The sequence below is a fragment of the Ambystoma mexicanum genome, chromosome 13, assembly GCF_040938575.1.
Source record: "Ambystoma mexicanum isolate Mex_15411 chromosome 13, UKY_AmexF1_1, whole genome shotgun sequence".
NCBI classification, from domain to species: domain Eukaryota; kingdom Metazoa; phylum Chordata; class Amphibia; order Caudata; family Ambystomatidae; genus Ambystoma; species Ambystoma mexicanum.
Genome location: NC_090938.1, coordinates 623,589,426 through 623,610,840, shown reverse-complemented (window position 1 = coordinate 623,610,840; position 21,415 = coordinate 623,589,426). Strand labels below are relative to the sequence as shown.

The following is a 21,415-nucleotide window of genomic DNA, read 5'->3' as shown; positions in this document are numbered from 1 at the left end:
CACTGTTCAATTGATATTGGAAAATGCAAGATTGCACATAGCTAATTTGCTCATACCTGACATAAGAGAACTTGATGTTTCACCTGGTGCAGCATGCACGTGAACTCACTGAGTTGTCTCACTGCCAAGGATGTAAAACTGTGCGCTGGGTTGTGTAGTTTTTTTTGTTTTTTGTTTAATCAATGATAAGGCTGTGTCTTCGAATTCCTTTCTCAATTGTCCTCTTTTTCCCACACACTCTTCGTAATGATCTTAATTATTTTCTGATTGCATGAAAGATTTATATATTGACAAGAAAAAGTAATGTAAAAAGGACTTAACATTCACAGAGCAAAGAAGAAACTTTTATTGGACAACAAGAGCAACACATACAGTAAGCAAAAGAAAGATGTTGCTCAGCACAGAATATGCCAGGGGGAGAGCCAATCAGATCAGCCAAGGGGCAAGAACACAGGGCGGGCTGAGAAAGAAGCCATCAGGTGTGTTTGTAAGCAGGTTTACTGCAACTGTTGATTGCGGGTTTTACTTCCGGTGCAAAGGTCAGTTGATCACATTGGTACTGCTCGTGGAAAAGAAAAGAGGACTATCCTTTAGTGAAGGCGCCGTGGATCGGTTTGGCATGCGTGGGATCGCAGGTGACTCAGTAGCCAGCCTGGTGAACCTGTTCGCGGGATGAGACAACACTTCAGCTGTCAATGTCTTCGGTGATTGAACGCACTTTGATGCCGCTGGTGGAGGTGGTGGTGATATGGGACCCCGAGTAGACTGCGAGTAAAGAGAGAAGTAGTTTACTCTTCGTGCGGTGGGATTCAGCAACAATGCAGAGGAGACATTTAGAAGATTACCATAGCAATGCCACACACCAGCACACAAAGGCTGGCAGCAGATCAAATCCATCAAACTGGCAATTACTCATGAAATACTTACCATACTACCTTGGAACGTAAGGTACTAGTAACTACGGCTGGGCCAACCTTAAATAATACATCACATTTCAGAAGGTTTATTGATATCCATTGCCTTACAAATGCCAAAGAGGTCAACAGGGATCTAATTTCCAGTCGACTGTATTAAATGTAGTTTGAATTTCAATTGACTGCCAATGTAAAGCAAGTGCCAGAGCAAATTGACTGGCATCAATAATTCCACCGAGACATTGGCATGTGTTGCCCCAACCCAATGCACACAGGGCCTAATATCCGAATGTCGTGAATTCTAATAATCTGAATTCGGAACAGGTCCATCATTGGCGATGAGTGCTCGAGCGCCCCCATTTGAAGCAAACAGGAACGAACTAAAGGGAGCTGGATGCCAGCACTTTCCTCCCACGTGTCTGTCTCCATCCAACCCCCTCGCGAGCAACCGAGGCACTTGGTGCACGTCTGTAAGGCCTTGTGGATAAGGAGAGCCCTGTGTCCTGCGGAATGGGGGGCACCGAGATATCGCCAGAGATGACGCTTGAAAGGACAGGGCAAAGCATTCTGGGTATTTCTGTGCAAGTCCTCCCTGTAGCAGGCACATGGATTGCGGCTGCAGAGGCACTCCATCCACAGCAATCAGAGACCCCAGGCGTAATATATAATCTGCAGGATGGACTTGTGTCTCAGTGTTGACAAGGGCTTGCTTTTGCTTTCTCTTAGTATAGTGCATTCACTTGGAGAAGGATTATAGGTAGCATGCTAACATGATGGGATCTGACTCAAACCTTCTTTACAGACACATCCATTATCAGACCATGTATCCTCATTGTTCTATTCTGTTTAAATGTGGGTTCTACTCCTACAACAACAGCACGGAAACAGGCTACCCCTCCCTTGAACGCATTGAATTGTGAAAATATCTACTAATGTACCATATAGTGTGTTAAAATACAATGTATTGATCCACTCTATCAAAAAATATAAAAACATTGAAAACCATGTAATTTATATAGCATGTATGCCTAAGCGCTGTACATAGAACATATTTACATACATTATTCATCCCAACCAAAGCTGGTACTCATTTATCGACCTTGGAAGGATGAGAGGTTGGGTTGGTTTTGCTGAGATGTAAGCCTGCAACCTGCAGATCACAGGTAGATCGCAGCAGCGAGCATTCAACCCACTGAGCTATCTTACCAGACAAAATCCAGTATAAAATGCAGCATTTAACACATTCTACTGCTTTATGCTGTGTAACAATGTATGTGACATACAATGTGAAAAAACAGCAATCACATTTAAGGGGTTAGTACACTGTTCCGTTTGGGCAGATGCGATTTGAACAGGATTTCAAAGTATGAACATTAACTGTCAAGTAACACAATCAACACACCGTTTTACCTTACATACACGTAGCTTAAGTGTTAATAATGGAGACTAAACACGGACAGGAACCTGTCCCCAAATTAGGAGCTGTTGAAGATATTCCAAATGTAGAATCTAACCGGAAAACTGGTTGGCTCATTATTGCTCAGGGATTGTATTACTCCAAAAAGTTACTATCTGCAAGGATGTAATATCTAATCAAGATCAGGTCAACACACTGTGTTTCGCCCCAAAATGTGGATACTTCCCTCCTGAGACGTTTTTCAAAAGATTTAAAGAGGGCCTTCATCAGGACATTGAATTAAGATGTACTTAATTCGGCAAACCCCTGTTTTTCCTTAATCGTGCATGCAGGGCTGTGATGGTTCTTATCTTCTTTAATTAATTAAGACAGACTTGTCTCTTCCACTTTGCTTATTCAGCATAACTCTTCGCAATTAGCAGAGGGCGGGTTCTTGTCCTCGTACAAGAACGAGTTGATGCCAACAAGTACTTTGCCACGTTCATACCCATTCCCCAAAACTCATCTCTACTACGACACTGCATACAACCACTCAAGACAATTCCTAATTCTTATCACTAATGCTCTAACTCACTGTTTGAGGCAGTGGGGTGTAAACATGGAGTTTTGCAGTAAGTAGAAGTTGTGGGGGCTCAACAAGCAAAGGAGCACTCCGCAGCAACACTCATGCATGTTACTCATGAGGCCTCATCTGCCATACGTCTTTGAATTCCACATCTAGAGCTTTGTGTACTGTTCTGGAGGGCCCATATGGTGACTCTAGATCACATTGTGGGTGATGCTACCAGTTTTGATGGCCAGCTCTTCAGAAGGATAAAGAGGGAATGGGGAAAATCTAAAGACAGGCTACTCAAGGATGCAGGGTTCCAAAGCACACGTCATTTAAGAAGGTGTCAAATGATGAGAACATGCGTGAAGGGATTGGGGGATGTGAAAGGGCAATTACCAGGCATGTGGGAGCCTGAGTCAGTTTGAATCTGTAGGACCTTCATAGAGCTGACTCTGCAAGGCCTTCAAACCCAACCCTTAAATACAAAATGTGCCTGTTCATGGTTTGAATGCATTTAAACCAGTTCAAACGGTTGACGCCTCAACACTCTCCTTCTCTCCTCACATCTCTGACGTCTCTAAGAAGTCACACTACCAGCTGCACCTCCTCAGAGGTATTCTTCCTTTCTTCTCCTTCCCATGGAAGATCACTGACTCCAGAGCTCTGGTACTCTCTAGGCTGGACCATTGCAACAGACTCTTTCTTAATCTGCCTGCTACTACTCTCCGCCCTCTGCAACTCATCCAGAACAGGACTGCAAGACTTGTCCTCGGCCTCAAACACAGGGATCGTATCCCTCCAGGACTGAAATCTCTGCACTGTTTCCCAGTGGCTGCGAGGATTAAGTTCAAAACCCTCTGCATTGTACACAAGGCCTTCTGGGGCCTGGGGCCTCAATACCTTCAACTTTCTCTTCGTAAATGTCTTCCTTCTCGAGCTCTTCGCTCATCCGCCTCCAACTCCCTCAGGGTCAGCCACTTCTCCAAGCAACAAGTTGGTGGTAGATCTCTTTCTTCGGCTGGGGCCTCCGTCTAGCACAAACTCCCTGCCTCCCTGAAACTTGAGCAGAACCATCTCTGGTTCCGGAAGCACCTCAAAACCTTCCTCTTTGCTTCTGCTTTCTCTTCTCCTCTCCCCTGCTGAATTCCTGGCTGAAACTGTACTGCTTACCTTGTTAGAACTGGGATAATATTGTTTCGTCCTCATCGTATATGTTGGCCTATGCCCAGTCGCTTTGCGAGGAAATCCGTATTACAAGGTCGTGACCTCAAGTGAATCAAGCCTCCATTTTAGGTTAGAATCGCCATTTTAGGGTTTTGTACAAAGTCACCCTGTAATCTAAATGGCCGTCTCGTGTGCTCTTGTTCTTGCCTTAAACTCTTCAACCTCTGTAGGAGAGTTAATGTCCAACCTTCCTTCAGGCCACATGTTAGGGTCATGTAGACCTTGTCCTTTGTTGGCCTCGGGAGCAGGGGATAACTTGAATCAGCAATGTTAAACTACAAGTATACAAGAACAGTAATGCTATCCGAATATAATATGCGAAACATTTGTTTGATCTGTATTAAAACCATGTGTAAAGACTGTAACGTTAAATTAAAGAATAATGGAGTGTGTTAGTAAATGTATTTAAAAGTAAACCGCATGCACAAGATATGTAAATTAGGAAAGTGAACCTGGCGCAACCCTAGCCCAATGTATTATTAACTTGTAACAGGCTGGACATCATTTTTACAAATTGTATAAATACGTCGATGTCCAGCAAGCAAATTCTGCTCACTGCTCATATTGAACCCTGCTGGTGGTTTCTGTGATGTATTGACGGCCAAATAGCTATTTGTGTACTTTGTTGAATACTGTTCAGTTTTGTAATAAAGATTCTGGGAATCTTTATAAACCTGTGTCGGTGTATTTTCCTTTGCTTGGTGTAACAGCCGTAATATTGTATTTTTTCTGATTCCACAACCTGGCCACCCTCTCGTCTCGGGCCCAGGTCCCCTCCCCTGCTATTTACACACCTGCACTGCCTACCTGGCAACCCCCGCACTTGGAAACTGTTTTCTGAATCCCTACAGTCCCCCGGTGCACTTGAAACCTAATGTCTGCACTTACCCTTGCACTGGCCACCAGCTGAACCTACCGCTCTTATTGTTTTATTGTTTTTATTTATTCTATTACCTCATGTACTGCACTGTCCCCACTCCCCTCCCACTCTGCACTTTTCCTCTCCTCCTTCCCCTGCACTTGTGTGATCTGAATGACACTTGGCCTAGTATGATCGCTGTCTCTGTCCTCCCTTTGTTCCCTCTCCCTTGCTGCTTCGCGCCATGAAACATTTGTGTATAGAAGCGTTATAAATGCCATATCATATCATTTCGGTTTGATTCAAATATGCAATGAGTCGACCTGAAGAAAGGCCTACTGTGAGACTAATATCATGTGAACCAAATGAGAAAATAATTAATAAATACCCAAAGAAAGTCAATCAAAATACACAAAAAATGATACCAAAGATCGAAACAGGTCAAGACACTAACAAGGACTGGTTTCTATCAGAGCCTGTCCTTTCAAGGACTGAATCTTGCAAACCCTTTTAAGGGTCATAGCCAAATCATTTGTATCACTGGCAATGATTGAAACCTCCCTTGTTTAGACAGATTTGACTCAGATTTCAGCAAGTTCGTCCTTTCCTAAAAAATACAATTGATGAGGGAAAACATTTTTCCATTGAAACTGTTGTGGTAGTGAAAAGACAGGGGGGTCTGCTAACTGCATTTCTCTGGGTGTGCTGAACTACGACTCATATGACCCCCTCGCTATTGACTGTGCTGGCAAGGGATGACATGAGTTGTAGTGTAAAACATCTGGAGAGCCAAGGGTTGCAGACTCCTGGTCTAGTAGTGCAAGTTTGAAAGCAACGCTTCCATTGCATTCATAATTGCCTGAGGACAGAGGAGCAATTCTAGTGAGTACGCAAGAGTAAAGCTGGAGACCATATACAGTGCCTTTGTCAAAAATAGGCTGATATCATGATGAATCTGGCAGGCCGTATCTGCGGTCAAATGCTCCCTATTTAGTCATATTACACGTTGCGCTTGAGATATATGCATAAACAAGATGTATTTACTTAAAATAAGATCATCATCTTACCATCTTTGCCTCCGGAAAAATACGTTTTGCTGCTGTGGAAATAGAAATAATAAAATGTAAGCATGATATCAGTGTCTCTGATTTTAGCAGTTGGTCAACAACCTCTATTTACAGGGCCAAACCACTAGGAATATTTGGAATGAACATTCTTGTTCAACATTTTAAATTAAACAGGGTTACAATAATGGGATGGTATGGTAGTCCAGAGGCACCACTAACTTTCTTCCCGTAGCTTTCGTTTTTCAAGCTGTTTTCTGTACATATGGTTGTGCATATCCAGCTATCAACTTATCAAAAAGGCAGAAACAAATGTTATGGCACACAAATCTCATGCTCTAGCAAGTCGAAGTATTTTCTATTATCTCAGTCAGCAGCTGAGTCTATCTTTTATGTCTACTGTTGCTCGGTGGCTAAGGCAATTTGGCAAGTCTTTCTTCTCTTCTCTTTCTGTTAAATCGTTCTACTCGTGTCGTTGCATAATCTTTTTGTGAGTACACTTTGCATATTATAGCTACTCTTAACCAGGCATCCATTCATGTCTTACTATCAAGGTTCAAATACGATTACACATTGTTTTTCTTACATGTTTTGTCCAGTTCCTAGTCTGTCTTTCCTCTCAGTTCCCAATGTGTCAGTTTAAGTATATAATGGTATTAAGGCTAGGATATGTGTTTTCCCTAGAACAAGGTTGACTACTACTGTTCAGTACCAACCATAAATGACAGCTTGGTCAAAAGACAGACAGGAAAGATCGTTCAGGACCAGAGACAAAACAGAGACAAGACTGACCTGAGATCCGATGGTCAATGATTGTTCAATGACAAGACTGGAGACCAAACATTTCACTACACCCTCGAAACGGTCCCATCATATTTCCCTTACTCTTCCCCATTGGCTTACAAAACTAGATTGTCCTGAGTGAATGGGGATGGCGTCAAATCAGTGTTCGACGGCTGCTAAAGGATTACTCACGGGACATCCTCCCCATCCAGTAGGCGACGGTAGTTGGCGATCTCCAACTCCAGGCGGTTCTTCACGTCCAGCAGGACCGTGTACTCATAGTTCTGGCGCTCCAGGTCACTGCGGAGCTCGGCCAGCTGCTCCTCCATGTTGCTGATCAAGCCCTGGATCTGGTTGAGCTGGGCACAGTACCGGCCTTCTGTCTCCGCCAAGGTACTCTCCAGGGCCGCTTTCTAAGAACAGAGTGGACAAAAGGGAACCACACAGTGTTTGGAATTTTCCTAAAACGTCAGTATTCGCAAAAGAAATAGTATATCATTATGATGGGTTCACCCAAACACTAAACTCAAAAGATGCTGTGAAGAGATTGTTCTAGGTTCTATATGGGCTGTAGAATACCGCTGGTGAAAATGCTATGGGCGGCAATCCGGATTACCCCCCTTAAACAGGAGGGTACACATCAAGGGAGGGAAGGGTTAGAGTGGTATGGACAGTACCCCATGAAAGACATATTAAGCAATCATGAATGCCACCACTAGCGTTCCTGAAAATGCATTGCACTGCCAGTACGTGCAGATAGAAGAAGAAAGACTGACATGTCAGTGCATACGTTCTAGGGGATTTTTTAAAGTGTGGTGCTTCTTGTCAACTTTATTTGTTGACTACATAAAGAGGGAATTGTTGAGAAATTAGTGTAATTGGTCAATAAGTGTTGTGCATTCTGATAATCAGTAGAGCACTGGTCAGTGTTCATCATTAGGGTGATGTTGGAGTGCTCCCTATTTTGGTAATTTCTAGTTGATCTAGGCTAAGAGAATCATACAGAAAAGTGAAACTCCAGCCCAGATTTCTTATTGTGGCAGGTGCCCGCCCGAGCCCCTACTTTCCTCAGGTCCTTTGCTACTGGAGGTGTGGAGGTTGAAGGGATGGAGGGGGGTTTACCCTGTAAAATGTTCCTTGAAAGTTACTCCACTCTGCCGTCTCCCTGAATGTGGGGCATCCCATTGGATTCATTAAGGAAGCTAGGCTATGGAAGTGATCTTATCAGCACATCACCACCCCAGCTGCTACATGTTAGGCATGCAAGCGGCATGCTTCTGACAATCTGGGATCAGCTCATTTTGTCAATTTCAGGACAAATCACCTCTGATGTCACCATGAATTCAAGATGAGTTTCAGGTCAGGTCTTAATTGGGAAAGAATTAAGGTCTTCAGTTGATTTTTGGAATAAGGGGACCACACAATCTTGCTATCTTTTTGAAAGAAGTTGATTAACAAATCAAGTTACCGTGATATCACTATAAGGCGATAGGCAATTCTTAGCCTGCATGCAGCTTCCTCATTGCTTTTACTATTGGGTCACCCACGCACATGTGCTTTCCAAATTAGTAAATAAACACAATTAATTCTACTAGACTGTCAACATAATGACCAGTTGTCTGAATCTTCATCGTTTACTAGGAAGAGAGCGAGAGTAGAGGCTGGAGGCCATGTTGTTGACTAGAATGCCTTAATCCAGGACTAATTGCAATGATTGGCCAACCCAGGACCTTGGTGCGTATTAAGAAAGAGCCCCATTGGTTGTCCTGGACAGCCGATTGTCTCTTGTGGCACCCATCTTGTCATTCTATGCTAATGATCCTTTCAGTGTGGAGATGGCCTTCAAGTGGTCGGACCTACCATGCTGAGCTGAGCATGCAGGTCGATCTCTAAGCCTTGGATGCTGTGTCTCAGCTCAATGATCTCGGTTTGGGTGGACTGCATTTGTTCGGAACTCGAGGACACCTGCTGATTCAATTCTTCAGTCTGAAAGGAAGAGCACAAAACATGTGTAGACATTGTGATTCGTTTGATGCTTGCTAGGTGTAGGGTCGGCTTTTGGAGTCAATGCTTTACCTTTGTGGTGAACCAGGTCTCGGCATCCCTCCTGTTCTTTTCTATAAGTTTTTCGTATTGTTCACGCACTTCAGTTAGGATCTTGTTCAGATCGACAGCTGGTGCGGCGTCCACTTCAACATTGACGCGGGCTCCCAGCTGAGAACGCAGTGTAGTAACATCCTGTGGTGGCAGAATAAACAATGTTTCTGGTTAGTATACATGTTGATATTTTCAATCCAGGTGTATATGTGCTAATCTGCTCTGTGAATTACCAAAAATAAGATTTACAGCAGCATTGAATGTCGTGGAACCTCTGAGCCAAGGAATCTCCGAAGTGTGAGACTTAAACTAAGACAACTTCATACTGAGCAGATTCCGAACTGATTTGAGGGTCAGCAGTCGCGTCACACTTTTTGCTCCTCTAGACTGTATCCTCAACCAAGTGGGGTGATGCACCAGCCTGGTGCTTGGGGGAATATTGCATGTCAGGTGGGCAAGATTTTCCAAATATATTTTCATGATATTACTTTGCATTCTTGGGTTGTAGATGGATAATATTTGAAATGTGATTGGAAAGCTGGACAATGTTATTGAGTTATAGAGAAATACACCTCTATCTCAAATGCAAGGCAAGTGCATAGGTCATTGTATTGTTCAGTGCTCAAGAAAGCTTGGTCTGGAAGTGTCTGTGTCTCCTGAAATAAGCTGCAGAGAACCCAGGACTGCCCCTTTACTGCTACATTACCTCCTCGTGGTTCTTCTTGAGGTACACCAGCTCTTCCTTCAGGTTCTCCATCTGGTTTTCGAGGTCGCACCTTTCCAAGGTCAGCTCATCCAGGAACCTGCGCAGACCATTCACGTCGGCCTCAACGGTCTGACGTAGACCCTGCTCCACCTCAAACCTGCAAGAGCAGAACTCAGGCAATGTAGGAACTTGCAGATGCAAGAAGGCAAGCCGGATTCAATATTAACATTTGTGTCAGGAGACCAGGGCGGGTGGACACAACTAGGAACTTAGTGACTTTGCCTTTCACCTTTACGTGGAATGTGTGGGAGCAAGTGAGATTACATAGCATCACAGTGTGTACTGAATAATCTAGAGCAGGGTTGTCCAGCTCCAGGCCTCGAGTGACGTAAACCTGACGGGTTTTAAGGATATCCCTCATTAATATACATGAGCACAAATGTGCATACATTTAGAATCATTGTATGCAAACCTCTCTCATGAATATGAATGAGGTGTATCCTGAAAATCCGACATGGATCCGGCCCTCAAGGCCTGGAGTTGGACACCCCTGTTCTACAGCAACACAATGGAGATAGATGCGCATGTCACAGCAGATGCATTAATCGACCAAACTAATAGCGCATGTCTGAAAATAAGGGAGTCCTGCCCTTCCTGGGTCTCTGGAGTAGAGAAGATAGGGCATTCCTAAGGATGTGGACCTCAAAGGCAGAACAGAGGCAGGACATTCAGCTGCAGTCCCAAATATAACTATTTAATCAAACAAAGACGTGGAAAGAGTACTACACCACTGTAAAACCTACTTGTTGCGGAAGTCATCAGCAGCCAGTCTGGCGTTGTCGATCTGCAGGACACATTTGGCGTTGTCGAGAGCAGCAGCATGGATCTGAAACACAAGGCCACATTTCAGTAATATATAAAAAGGTTGTCGAACAAAAAACTGATTCTGGTCTGCAGAAGTCAGAGAAGAGGGAGGTGGCAGAGAGCATTGTGCAAACAGAGAAAAATGCTGATGGAAGACGGCCGGCCAGGCTCATAATCACCTCCGCGCCGGCCAGGCTCATGATCACCTCCGCGTGAAGGCAGTCACACTGCATTGCTTTCCCCTATTTCATAATCACAGAATTCCTCAACTAAGCTGAGACCATTCTCCCTCATGTTCTCAGACACTCTCAGGATACTGCGGTTCACAGCAAGGCAAGTCTGCCACTACTACTCTAGTGAAAAAGGGGGAAGATCACTTTCCTACTGGCATCTCTACAAACACCTGAGAGAGGACCCCCATCAGTCAGAGGATTCCTCATTTGGCCAAAGTGTCTTTGCCATCATCCAACGTAACATGTTCTTTCTCCTGTGTCTTTTGTTGACCTGTGAATGGGTGTGCAAAAAAAACAGCAGTGGGGTGTCGGATAGGAATCTGAGTACTGGGTCTGCAGAAGGAGTACTGGATCTGCAGAAGAGAGGGAGTCAGTGGAAGACAAACCTCCTGAGTGGAAGGGCACCCGAGCACACCACAAAATTAAAACTGGTCAAAGGCAAAAAGGCGAAACAAACCACATCATGCAGTCAACATAGCAAAGGTCCTACCAGCAACAGCCTGGCCAACCTTTTAAAAAGCTCCAACATGTGTTCATCTTTCAGGACATCTCCCAGCTTTCTTTATAGCTCAGTCAGCTCACCCTACTGATGACACCTTTCTTTTTGGACCACTTCCTTCAGAAATGAAGGGATGCTGCATTCCAAAGTACATAAGCCCCTAGACCCTTCAGGGGTTAATCTAATGTATCAGTGCAGAATGTTATGGTACGGTGGTCAGAGGCGGGTTTACACAGCCATTCAGATATACATAGATGAGAATGTGATCCAGTTCAGCTGTGAATGAATTTCATTACATTCTGGCTGTTTTGGTTGCTACCATCCACGGAACCAGTCAGCACGTTCAGCCATCTTGATCCCAAACCACCAGCATTATCGACTTGTTCATGAGGAGTGTCAGCAGAGAGGGAGACTGGCTGAACACAGGAAGTTCAATTGGTACAGCCAGAGGCGTTGCCAAGGGTGTGGGTGTTTGAGGGGCCATAGCCCCGGGTCTTTTGGTTGTAGCCCAGGATAGAAGCTCAGGGGTTACAACCAAAAAGGCTAGCTAGCCCCCAGTCCCGACAGTCCCATCATTAGCATAGCCCCGGATTTTTTCCAGATCTAGCAACACCCTTGGGTACAGCTGTTTTTTGTGGCTGGCCCAACGAGGAAGTACCAACTGTCCAAAATAGGTATCATCCTGAGCACTCTTAATGCCACCGCGTTTGGGACCACAAGGTTCAGCATTAAATCTGAAACAAATCACATTCCATCTGCTGTGCTTCTCAGTGTGAAGTCTCTACGACAAGCTCTGCAGTGCGGTTCACTGGAAGGCAAACAGAACATGTTGAAAGACTTGAGAGAGAAAGTTCTCTAGGGAAATTGTGAGCCAAGGGTCTGCAATGTATCCTTAGAAAAGCAAACAGAATCTTGTGAGCCGCGAGGGACACCCCTTTTCTAAACAGATCCAGCAGAACCATCATTTATCATACAACATGATTTTCTCATAACGAATGGTGATGCTACGATACAATTGGCATATATCACTTGTAATTGCCATTTCATTAGGAAAAAGCATGTCTTTTGGGGAAATCTAAGAAAAGGTTGCACTCGGGTTGTGCAGATATTACTCTACAACTCACATGCAGTGAGACAATCAAACCACTAATGCCACAAGGAATCACACTCTCTGCTCACAAGTGGATGCCAAAGGGTGTTGCCCCAACTCAGCCCTCAGATTGGCTTCAGAACTCATGCTTCCTTGTTTATGCCACGTTAAACAATTGGGTTGCACTGAAGAAAACACACAACATCTCGGGGATCAAATTAGACTGAGTGCCAAGGGAGACCTGTGTTGCCATTTACCCATGGAGATTTCGAGAGGAGAGTTGGGGCCATTCCCAAAACAAATCAGAAGCCTTTAGGTATATGAAGGGTTATTTATAATGCGCTTAATAACCAGAGGTTTTAAGCGTGGACCTGGGATCAAACCTGTTTTGCTTTGTGTCGTCTTGCTTCCAGGGCAAGCACGTTGCCGCTGAGCTATCCTCCCGAGACAAGAGGAAATAATCCTGCTTTTTGGCTCTTCATGTGGATGAAAATCAATTTATGTTCACCAGGAATCCCCTCCTCCCTGCCAAAAGAAACTTGGCAAACACAATATACTTTACAGACAACATCTGGAGTATTGCCTCTCTTCATGACCTGACTGTACATTGATGAGAATTGAAATGTTGAACAACCTCTGATCTGACATGTCGTGATTCCACATCAAAGTGTTGGCAGTGTCTTTCAGCAGGGGGTCCAAGTGTCCCGAGAACTCAGTCAAAAGCCTTATTTGGATTTGCTATCTGTGCAGCTCCCTGCACTCTGTCCTGGTTACTCAGAAATGACTGACTCATTCCCAGTTCCAGCTTGCAGCTGCACAGCTCCTCTGATGCATGTGTACGCCTACAAGACATATTTGAACTAAAAACATGAAAATGTCATTAAAGACCTAAAAGGGGGGCGTGGCTTGGAAGCCATGTGAGAGGACGCGCTCTTGGAAGAGCTCCTGAAGATCCTGCATTTATCCTGTGTAAAAGTGCATTGAGACTAACTTTCGCGAGTCAGGAACGAAGGAACCCGTCCATGAATGTATGCTGCATAAATATTGAGGAGCTGAATCCTTCGTAAGCCCGGCAACAACAGAAAAATTGCGATCGAAGATCCGGGAGTCACGGCCCGGACGGAGGGAAGATGGCGGCCATGCCGGACAACGGAGGAGATACATGCGGGGCGATGAAGAGGCATTCTCGTAGTGATCGGTGGCAAAGTAAGCTGTGAAGTGTGAGAATGGCCTCTGGGAGAGAACCGGCGAGTCTCGGTGGGCACCGATTACTTATCACGGGCTTTGGACAGTGACGGTCAGTGGTCGGCACTAGGACCCACCCGAGCTGACCACCCGCCTTGGGTGCCGGAGCATCGCGTGCTGGTCAAGCGGCAGCCTTGGGACGGAGGGCCCACATTGTGTAGGAACTCGCTGGTAGGGACCCAGTCGAGTGGCGGAAGGAGTGACTGCGGAGGTACACTTGGTGCGGGAGAAGCGACTCGCTCCATTGCGAGCGGAAGGTGGGCTCCTCTCTCCCGGGGTGGGGGTGAGGCGGGAGTGTACGGGCCCGCGACATACAGTGGTGGTGGAATGGCGAATAAATCCGTCAGACAGAAAGTGAAACAACCCACATTGGATGAGTTTACCAAGACACCACCAGGCCCAGAAAGTGCTCGGAGCAAGGAGAAGCCATCTGCAGGCGGCATGGCCGCCGCTAGCCCAAATCAGGACGTGTTAGTTGCGCTCGCAGAATTGAAAGCGGATTTGAAAACCGCTTGGGAAGCCAAGCTCGAAATGGTGGTGGCGGACCTGAAAACAGTGCTTGACCTCAAAGTGGGAGAAGTTCGGGAGGAGGTGAACCTACTTCGACAAGATGTGAGGACTCTGTCGGAGCGCACGGAGAGCCTGGAAAAGGAGGGGAGCGCCAACACGGCAGATTGCGCCTCACACAAGGCCGACCTGCATGTCTTGGAACAGAAAGTGCGCAACCTGGAGAACAGGGCCGAAGAAGCAGAAGGGCGCGCCCGGAGGAATAATATCCGTGTAGTGGGCATCCCGGAAGGATTGGAGGGTCACAACCCCACGGACTTCATTGAGAATATGTTGCTCCAAGAGATCACTGGGGGAGTGCTGTCGCAGGGTTTTGCGGTGGAGCGAGCGCATAGAGCATTGGCCAGGAGGCCTCCGCCGGGCGGTCCGCCCAGGCCAATGATAGCCAAAATCCTTAACTACCGAGACAGAGAGAGGATTTTGGAGCATTTTCGCAAAGGAGGAACCATCAAGAGGGGGGAGGCCACCATAACGGCCTACCCAGACTACACCATGATGGTGCAGAGGAGTCGGATGAACTTTGCAGCGGTCAAAAGGAGACTTAGAGAGGCGGGGAAGAAGTATATGCTCCTCTACCCGGCCAAATTGAAGGTGATCCACAACAACAGATCCTTGTTTTTCGAGTCGCCTGAGGAAGCCATGGGTTGGTTGGACATGCAGGGCAGCCCCCAGGAGCCGGAGGTCCAGGCTGATGAAGGTGGCAATAAGAGTTAAGTGCGCTACGACGATAAAGAGTGCAGCCAGAAGACTATGGGACTTGAATATAGTTACTGTTATGGCCGGGGGAGGTCGGGCCTGGAACTGAATGATCAATGCACTGTTTGCACCGTACCTGTGGTTATACGAAGGAGCCTTTCGGGGCTAGTCCATTCACCCCCATTTAGTGTTTTTTAGTTAAGTGGCCGTTAGGGCGACTTTACCCTACTGGGCTCTGTGTGTAACAGCCAGAACTAGATGTGGGGGGGCCTGAGTTCCCGAGGTGGAGCTGGGCAACAGTTGGGGAGGGTGTTGGGGGGATGGGTGGGGGGAATGGGGGGTGCGGGGAAAGTTGGGGTGTACATAGCGTTGGGGAGTTTAAGTTTGACCGCGAGCCCTGGGAGTACATTTTGGATGAGATATCTGGACGGCACGGATGAGCGGGGTGGGTTGGGGGGGAGTGGGCAGGATACCAGTGAATTATGGGGGAGCTAAAATTGCTAACATGGAACGTCAGGGGTCTCAATAGCTATCTAAAACGGAATAAAGTCATGCTATACTTGAGAAGGCAAAAGATAGACATCGCATTGTTGCAAGAAACGCATTTGACCCGAGATAAACTGGAGTTGGTAAAGAAAAAGTGGGGTGGAACGGTGGTGGGATCCACGTACTCGGCTTATGCCAGAGGTGTACTGATCTGGGTGGCGCCACATGTCCCGTTTCAACTGAGGCAGGAAATTTTGGATACTGAGGGGCGCCTGGCTATGGTAAGAGGGGCAATCGAGAATAAAGAGATGTGTGTAGTGAACACGTATGCCCCGAACCAGGGCACGGCAGAGTACTATCGGACTATGAGTGCCAGCCTGAGCTGGTGTGTTGGGAGTGCGGTGTTCTGGGGAGGGGATTTTAACTGTGTGTTGGAGCCGGGGATGGATAGATCCGACGATAAAGTGACTAGGCCCGCCCCGGCAGCCCGGGCGCTGCGGACGCTGCTGCGAGACTTCGAGCTCGAGGATGTGTGGAGGACTAAGCACCCCAATGTGAGACAGTACTCACACTACTCGGCCCCGCAGCAGTTGCACACCAGGCTTGATTATATCTTTGCCACATCGGATGTCTTGACAGAGGTGTCCAGGGCGGAATATAAAGCGAGGGTCCTATCGGACCACTCGCCATTGGTGGTGGGTTGGCAATATGGCCGCCCCAGAGCGCGGATCCCGACGTGGCGTCTGCGCGCAGAGGCGCTTAAAGACCAGGTTTTCAGGGAAGATATGCGGGAGGAAATAGCTAGTTATTTCGATACCAATACTGGCAGCGTTGATTCGGCGGGAACTCTGTGGGAGGCTTTTAAGGTTGTGATGCGAGGGGTGGCGATTGCCAAATCGAAAGGCTTGCAGAATGGGGTCCTGGTTGATTTACAGAGGGCAGAAAGCCAGTTGGAACGGGCGTTGAAGAGCGAGCCCATAGACAACGAGCTGGTGCTTAAACTGCAACAACAGTGTACGGAACATTGGGGGAGGCTCTGTAACCTAAACTATAAAAAATATATTGAGAGACAACACGCGGGAGGAGACAAAACGGGCCGTCTCCTGGCATGGCTATATAAGAAAGAAACCCCGAGACCCCCGATTAGGACGATTACTAGAGAGGATGGGAAGCAGATAGATACCCAAGAGGGCATAAACGAACAATTTGTGAATTACTATAGGGAATTGTACGGGGATCCGGGTGGCGGTGACCGGGAGGATATGCTGGAGACCCTGCAAGATATTGGGCTGCCCAGGATAAGCACGGAAGAAAGAGAGGAATTAGATGCCCCGATAACATTGGAGGAGTTGGAGGCGGTTGTCCGGCAACTACCCACTAGTAAGACCCCAGGGACGGACGGCCTGCCCAGCGAATTTTACAAAACCTTTGGAGCGGAAGTGCTCCCCCCGATGCTTGATATGCTCAATGAGGCGTTCGAGACGGGGAGGTTGCCGGAATCGCTCAGAGAGGCGGTCATTGTACCGCTCCCTAAGCCCAATAAACCCAGGCATAGTTGTGGGTCGTACAGGCCAGTATCTATGCTGAATCAGGACAGCAAGATACTAACGGCTGTCCTGGCAAACAGACTGCGGAGGGTGATAGGCAAACTGGTACACCCGGACCAAACAGGGTATGTCCCGGGGAGGAATATTACCCAAAACCACAGACGCCTCCACCGGGTGATAGAGATGGGATCCATTAGCGACGGGGAAATGGCGATAGTGTCGTTGGATGCTGTAAAGGCCTTCGATTCGGTTAATTGGGGGTGGCTGCTGACGGCCTTGAGAGAATACGGACTGGGTCCAAGATACGTTAGATGGGCGGAGCTGCTGTATAGTGCTCCACTGGCCAGGGTCCGGACGGGGGCAATCATATCCGAGAGATGGCAACTCAGCAGAGGCACTAGACAGGGGTGTCCTTGGTCCCCGATGCTGTATATCCTGGCCCTGGAACCCCTGGCACTGTACCTGCGGCAGCAGTACGACATTGTGGGTATTGAGATTGGGAGGGAAAAGCATCTGATATCCCTGTATGCGGACGACTTGTTATTGTACCTGAGTCATCCGGAGGAGAATTTACAGTATATCCTGGACGTGATGGGGAGATATGCGAGGTTGTCAGGCATAGCGGTCAACCCCCAGAAGTCGAACATTTTCCCATTGGGCTGCTATACGGGTGTCCCCATAGAGAGGCTGCCGGTGCTACAGGTGCCCTGGGCAGTTAACACGTTTCGTTACCTGGGAATAGATGTCTACCACACGGTAGAGAAAGAACATAAGTGTAATACTGAGATGGCTGTTGAGAAGATACGCGCATGCATGAGTTTCTGGCAGAAGTTGCCCCTGGCGATGATGGGGCGTGGAGCAATGATTAAAATGGTGGTTCTGCCTAGGCTGCTACACTACTTTAGTAACATCCCATATATGATCCCTAAGGGTTTTTTTGCTAAAATAAATGGGGTTTGCAGAGAGTTCCTGTGGCATGGCACTCGAAACAGGGTAGCACTCTGGAAGTTGCAGAACTCTCATGAAAAAGGGGGAGTTAGACTCCCAAACTTTGAGGCTTATTACATAGCGAGCCAACTACAGTTTGTATCCAAATGGCTTTCCGACGAAGAGACCCCAGAACTTAGATTATTCGGGCATGATTGTGCCCCTTTTTTCCTGAAGGAAGTCATTTGGTTGCCAGAAACTGTTACGAGAAAGTACCCGGCGATGGTGAGGCTGGGATGGAAGATGTGGAGACGAGCATGCAAACTGATGGGAGACCCACTCCCGTGTTCTCCGCAGATTCCACTAGTTGCCCTGGCGGGGGTAGACGGACAGCTGAGGGGGATTATTAGGACCTATTGGGAATCTGTGGGGTTGGTGACATTGGGTGATGTGTGGCAGGAGGGTGCCATCAGAGCGTTTGAGGAACTTAGCGGGGAGGTTGGATTACATGGAGGCCAATATGTAACATACCACAGATTGGGGAGGAAAATTCGGGAACTATGGCCTGAATTTACCTTGGCAGACGAATCGGAGGTTACGCTGGAAGGGATATACGACACGACGGAAGGGGGACATGAGATCTCTAGGTTGTATGAGATGGTGATGTTGAAGGTTGGGAAGGAATTGACAGGCCTACGATCGGAATGGGAGTGCGAGGTGGGGACCCAGATGGGAGATGGGATGTGGGAACGGGCTCTAAGATACCACAGGAAAGTATCTCGAAATGCCAGACTGCAGCAGGTACAGCTATATGTCACGCACAGAGCGTATATGACCCCACTGCGGATATCCAAATTCCGGAATGCGGGCAGACAGGCGTGCCCTAAATGCGACGAAGAAAATGCGGACATGACGCATATGTTCTGGGCATGCCCAGTGATCGAGGGGTTCTGGAGGGAGGTGGCGCGCAAGCTAGGAGAGAAAGGGGTCACGCTTGCCATAGACACCGCCTGGGCATGCCTGCTGGGTGGGTTTTCCAGACCTAGGAAGCAGAAACATGTGTGTAAACTGAAAGACTTGGCGTATGTGCTGGCCAAACGGAGAATAGCCATGGGCTGGAAAAAATGTAGCAAGCCACGGGTTGAGGTGTGGTGGAATGACCTACAGAAATGGGCGGAGGCCGAGACAGCAGTGTGGCAGGAGGCGAGTTGTATGTCTTGGGAGGAGGAACTGGCCTCTTTGATGGCATGGAGGACTTTGATATCTTGCATATTTGGGACAGGGATGGCTTCGGGAGGGTCGGATGACAACGAGGCCCGCTCATGTGCGGCAGATACGGAATGTGACATGGAAACTGGCTCGCGAGGGGGGAGGGATCAGGGAGGTAGTGCGCACTAATGATTAAATGCTTTATTGTAATATTGTTAATTGCACTACGGTTTGGTTTGTATTGTTGTTTGTGTTGAAAAATCAATAAACTTTTTTAAAAAAAAAAAAAAAAAAAAGACCTAAAAAGACGATCCTCAGACAAGTTAATTCTGGGAAGAAAGGAAGCATGTACATTGGATGCGGCCCTCCTGACTACGCTCTTGTCGCTCAGGAAGCCAGTTTCACATACTTAAGCCTTTGTCGTTTTGTCCTTTAGTTGTTTTTGTTGCCTTAGGCATATTTTCAAGAACAAACCTTTATTGTTGTTATTATTTTTAGGGTATTTATTGAACGCAGACCTAGCTTCGGGAAACAAGGGAGAGCTTTACAGGCATAGGGGGAAGAACACAGTGGTAGTTGCATAGGCTAGGCTAGCATTGCATCTCCATGGAATGCCGTGCATTGAGGATCTACAAGGTGACACACTTCTCTGTTCATCGACTGGCAATGCGTCTGGCCCACTGGAGCCTGACTGTTAGAAGGGAAAATCCAATGCACATTGCAGCCTCAATGGCAGTGGCATCCTACCTTGTTTTGAAGGTCTTCAATGGTCTTGAAGTATGGGTGGAAATCAGGAGACATGTACGGGACTTGCTTGTCGTACCACTCTCGGATCTGGCGCTCCAGATGGCCGTTCTCTTGCTCCAGGCAATGCACTTTCCCCAAGTAGATGGCCAGGCGGTCGTTCAGGGTTTGCATGGTCTCCTTCTCACTGACGTTGTGTAGGCTTTCATTGACCCAACCGTAAAGGCTGGCACCAGTGCCTCCGAATCCCCCTCCATAGCCGCTGCCATAGCCACCGCCATAGCCACTTCCATAGCCATCTCCAAACCCAGTCGAAAACTGAGAGACAGAGATACCTCTGCCCCCGCTTCCTCCATGGATGCTTGGAGCTCTGTATGAGCCACCCATACGTACAGAAGACACCCGGGAAGATACGCCACTGCCACCGAGACCTCCGAATCCAGAGGACGAGGAATGCCTAGAAGACATACCCCCGCTTGGGTGTCCACCTTTAATGGAACCTGAGCTGCTGTAGGTGTGTTTGATGGTCTGGCTCATCGCGGCTGAGGTTAAGGGTCCAACGCAAAGACTAGTCTGCACTACACTGTTCGGAGGTGGAATCTCAGTCTGTGCCTGTCTCCATTTATAGCTCCGACAAGGGTGTTACTGGGCAAAAGGGGATTTTATTGGGAATTACGCATGCTTTCCAAGTCCATGCCAACTTCTTGAGAGTATCTCACACTGGGCATGAACAATGGAGACACTTTTATTGTTTGCCATTTGTTGGACAAGGAGTCTATCCCAGAAAAGGCGTGGATCGCTTCATGCCTAAGGCTCCTGTTTTATTGCAAGGAGCACTCGTCAAATGCACGTCTGCAGAGAATCCTCACGCCATCCCCTATGCAATTACTAATGCATGTCCGGGACAAGCATCCTGGCAGAATTAAAGCATATCCTGCCCTTTTCCAGTGTTATTATTATAATGAATCCATTTGCAGAGTTCCGTGCATCTACGCCTTGACCTAGATCACGCAGGAACAAACAGACACACAGACATCCAAACTGCACCCACCAGCACATTGATATTGATATTTTATTTATATCGCGCGTATACACAAGTCTTTCAGAGCACAACCAGCCAAAGGAAGGGGGCCAGGTGAGAACAAAAACAACCATCTTACTAGGCCAAGTGTGCAAGTGCATGGGAAAGGGGAAAAAGGGGGCAAAGTGCATGGAAGGGGGGAGAAGTGTAAAGTGTGGAACAGGGGAGAAAACAGAATACATAATAATAAGTAAATAAATAATTAAATAAGGCGATAAACAGTGGTAGTGCAGCCAGCAAGTGGCAAATGCAGGGTTAGTCAGATAGGGGGTATCTGATAAGTGCACATCAGCAAGACTATATTGCATTCTCCCACTTCACCCACTAGCCTAACTTTCTACCCCCTCCTCCTGTTCAGGTTTTCCAGGCGGTCTGGAAACCATGAAAATGCCAGCTGTGCGAGTGGTCCAAATACCAGTGACACAACATAACACGTGGCTGTGTCTGGAAGGGCTTGCGATGAGTATCCTATTTCCTGCCTTTTCTTTCTTGTCAATCGTTGTTCAAGAGTAACGTTACAACACACAAATGAGAACATTTCAATGAACAGCATTTCAGTCGATCAATGGGGCGACCCTTCCACAAGATGCAGGCATCTATAAAGAGGTGGTTT

General features: G+C 47.2%; 1 protein-coding gene across 2 annotated transcripts; it reads right to left on the bottom strand.

The window, feature by feature from the left end:
- Positions 1–322: 322 nt before the first annotated feature.
- LOC138521584 (keratin, type I cytoskeletal 19-like) lies at positions 323–20,336 on the bottom strand. Of its 2 annotated transcripts, none has more exons than XM_069634527.1 (8): positions 19,725–20,336; positions 10,418–10,500; positions 9,615–9,771; positions 8,888–9,049; positions 8,672–8,797; positions 7,004–7,224; positions 6,032–6,063; positions 323–765 (listed from the first exon to the last, which is right to left on the bottom strand). In XM_069634527.1, exons 1-8 carry the CDS (start codon positions 20,256–20,258, stop codon positions 686–688), a joined length of 1,395 nt encoding a protein of 464 aa, XP_069490628.1. In that variant the 5' UTR covers positions 20,259–20,336; the 3' UTR covers positions 323–685. The 2 variants fall into 2 exon arrangements, with proteins under 2 accessions (XP_069490628.1, XP_069490630.1); XM_069634529.1 differs by having other exon boundaries at positions 6,032–6,060.
- Between the last annotated feature and the right edge of the window lie 1,079 nt (positions 20,337–21,415).

Coding starts and splice junctions, on each gene's coding strand:
- LOC138521584 (XM_069634527.1), bottom strand. CDS start 20,258: ATGAGCCAGACCATCAAACACACCTACAGCAGCTCAGGTTCCATTAAA. Junction 10,501..19,724: donor TTGAAGACCTTCAAAACAAG/GTAGGATGCCAC, acceptor CTTGTGTTTCAG/ATCCATGCTGCTGCTCTCGA. Junction 9,050..9,614: donor TCAAGAAGAACCACGAGGAG/GTAATGTAGCAG, acceptor CTGCCACCACAG/GATGTTACTACACTGCGTTC.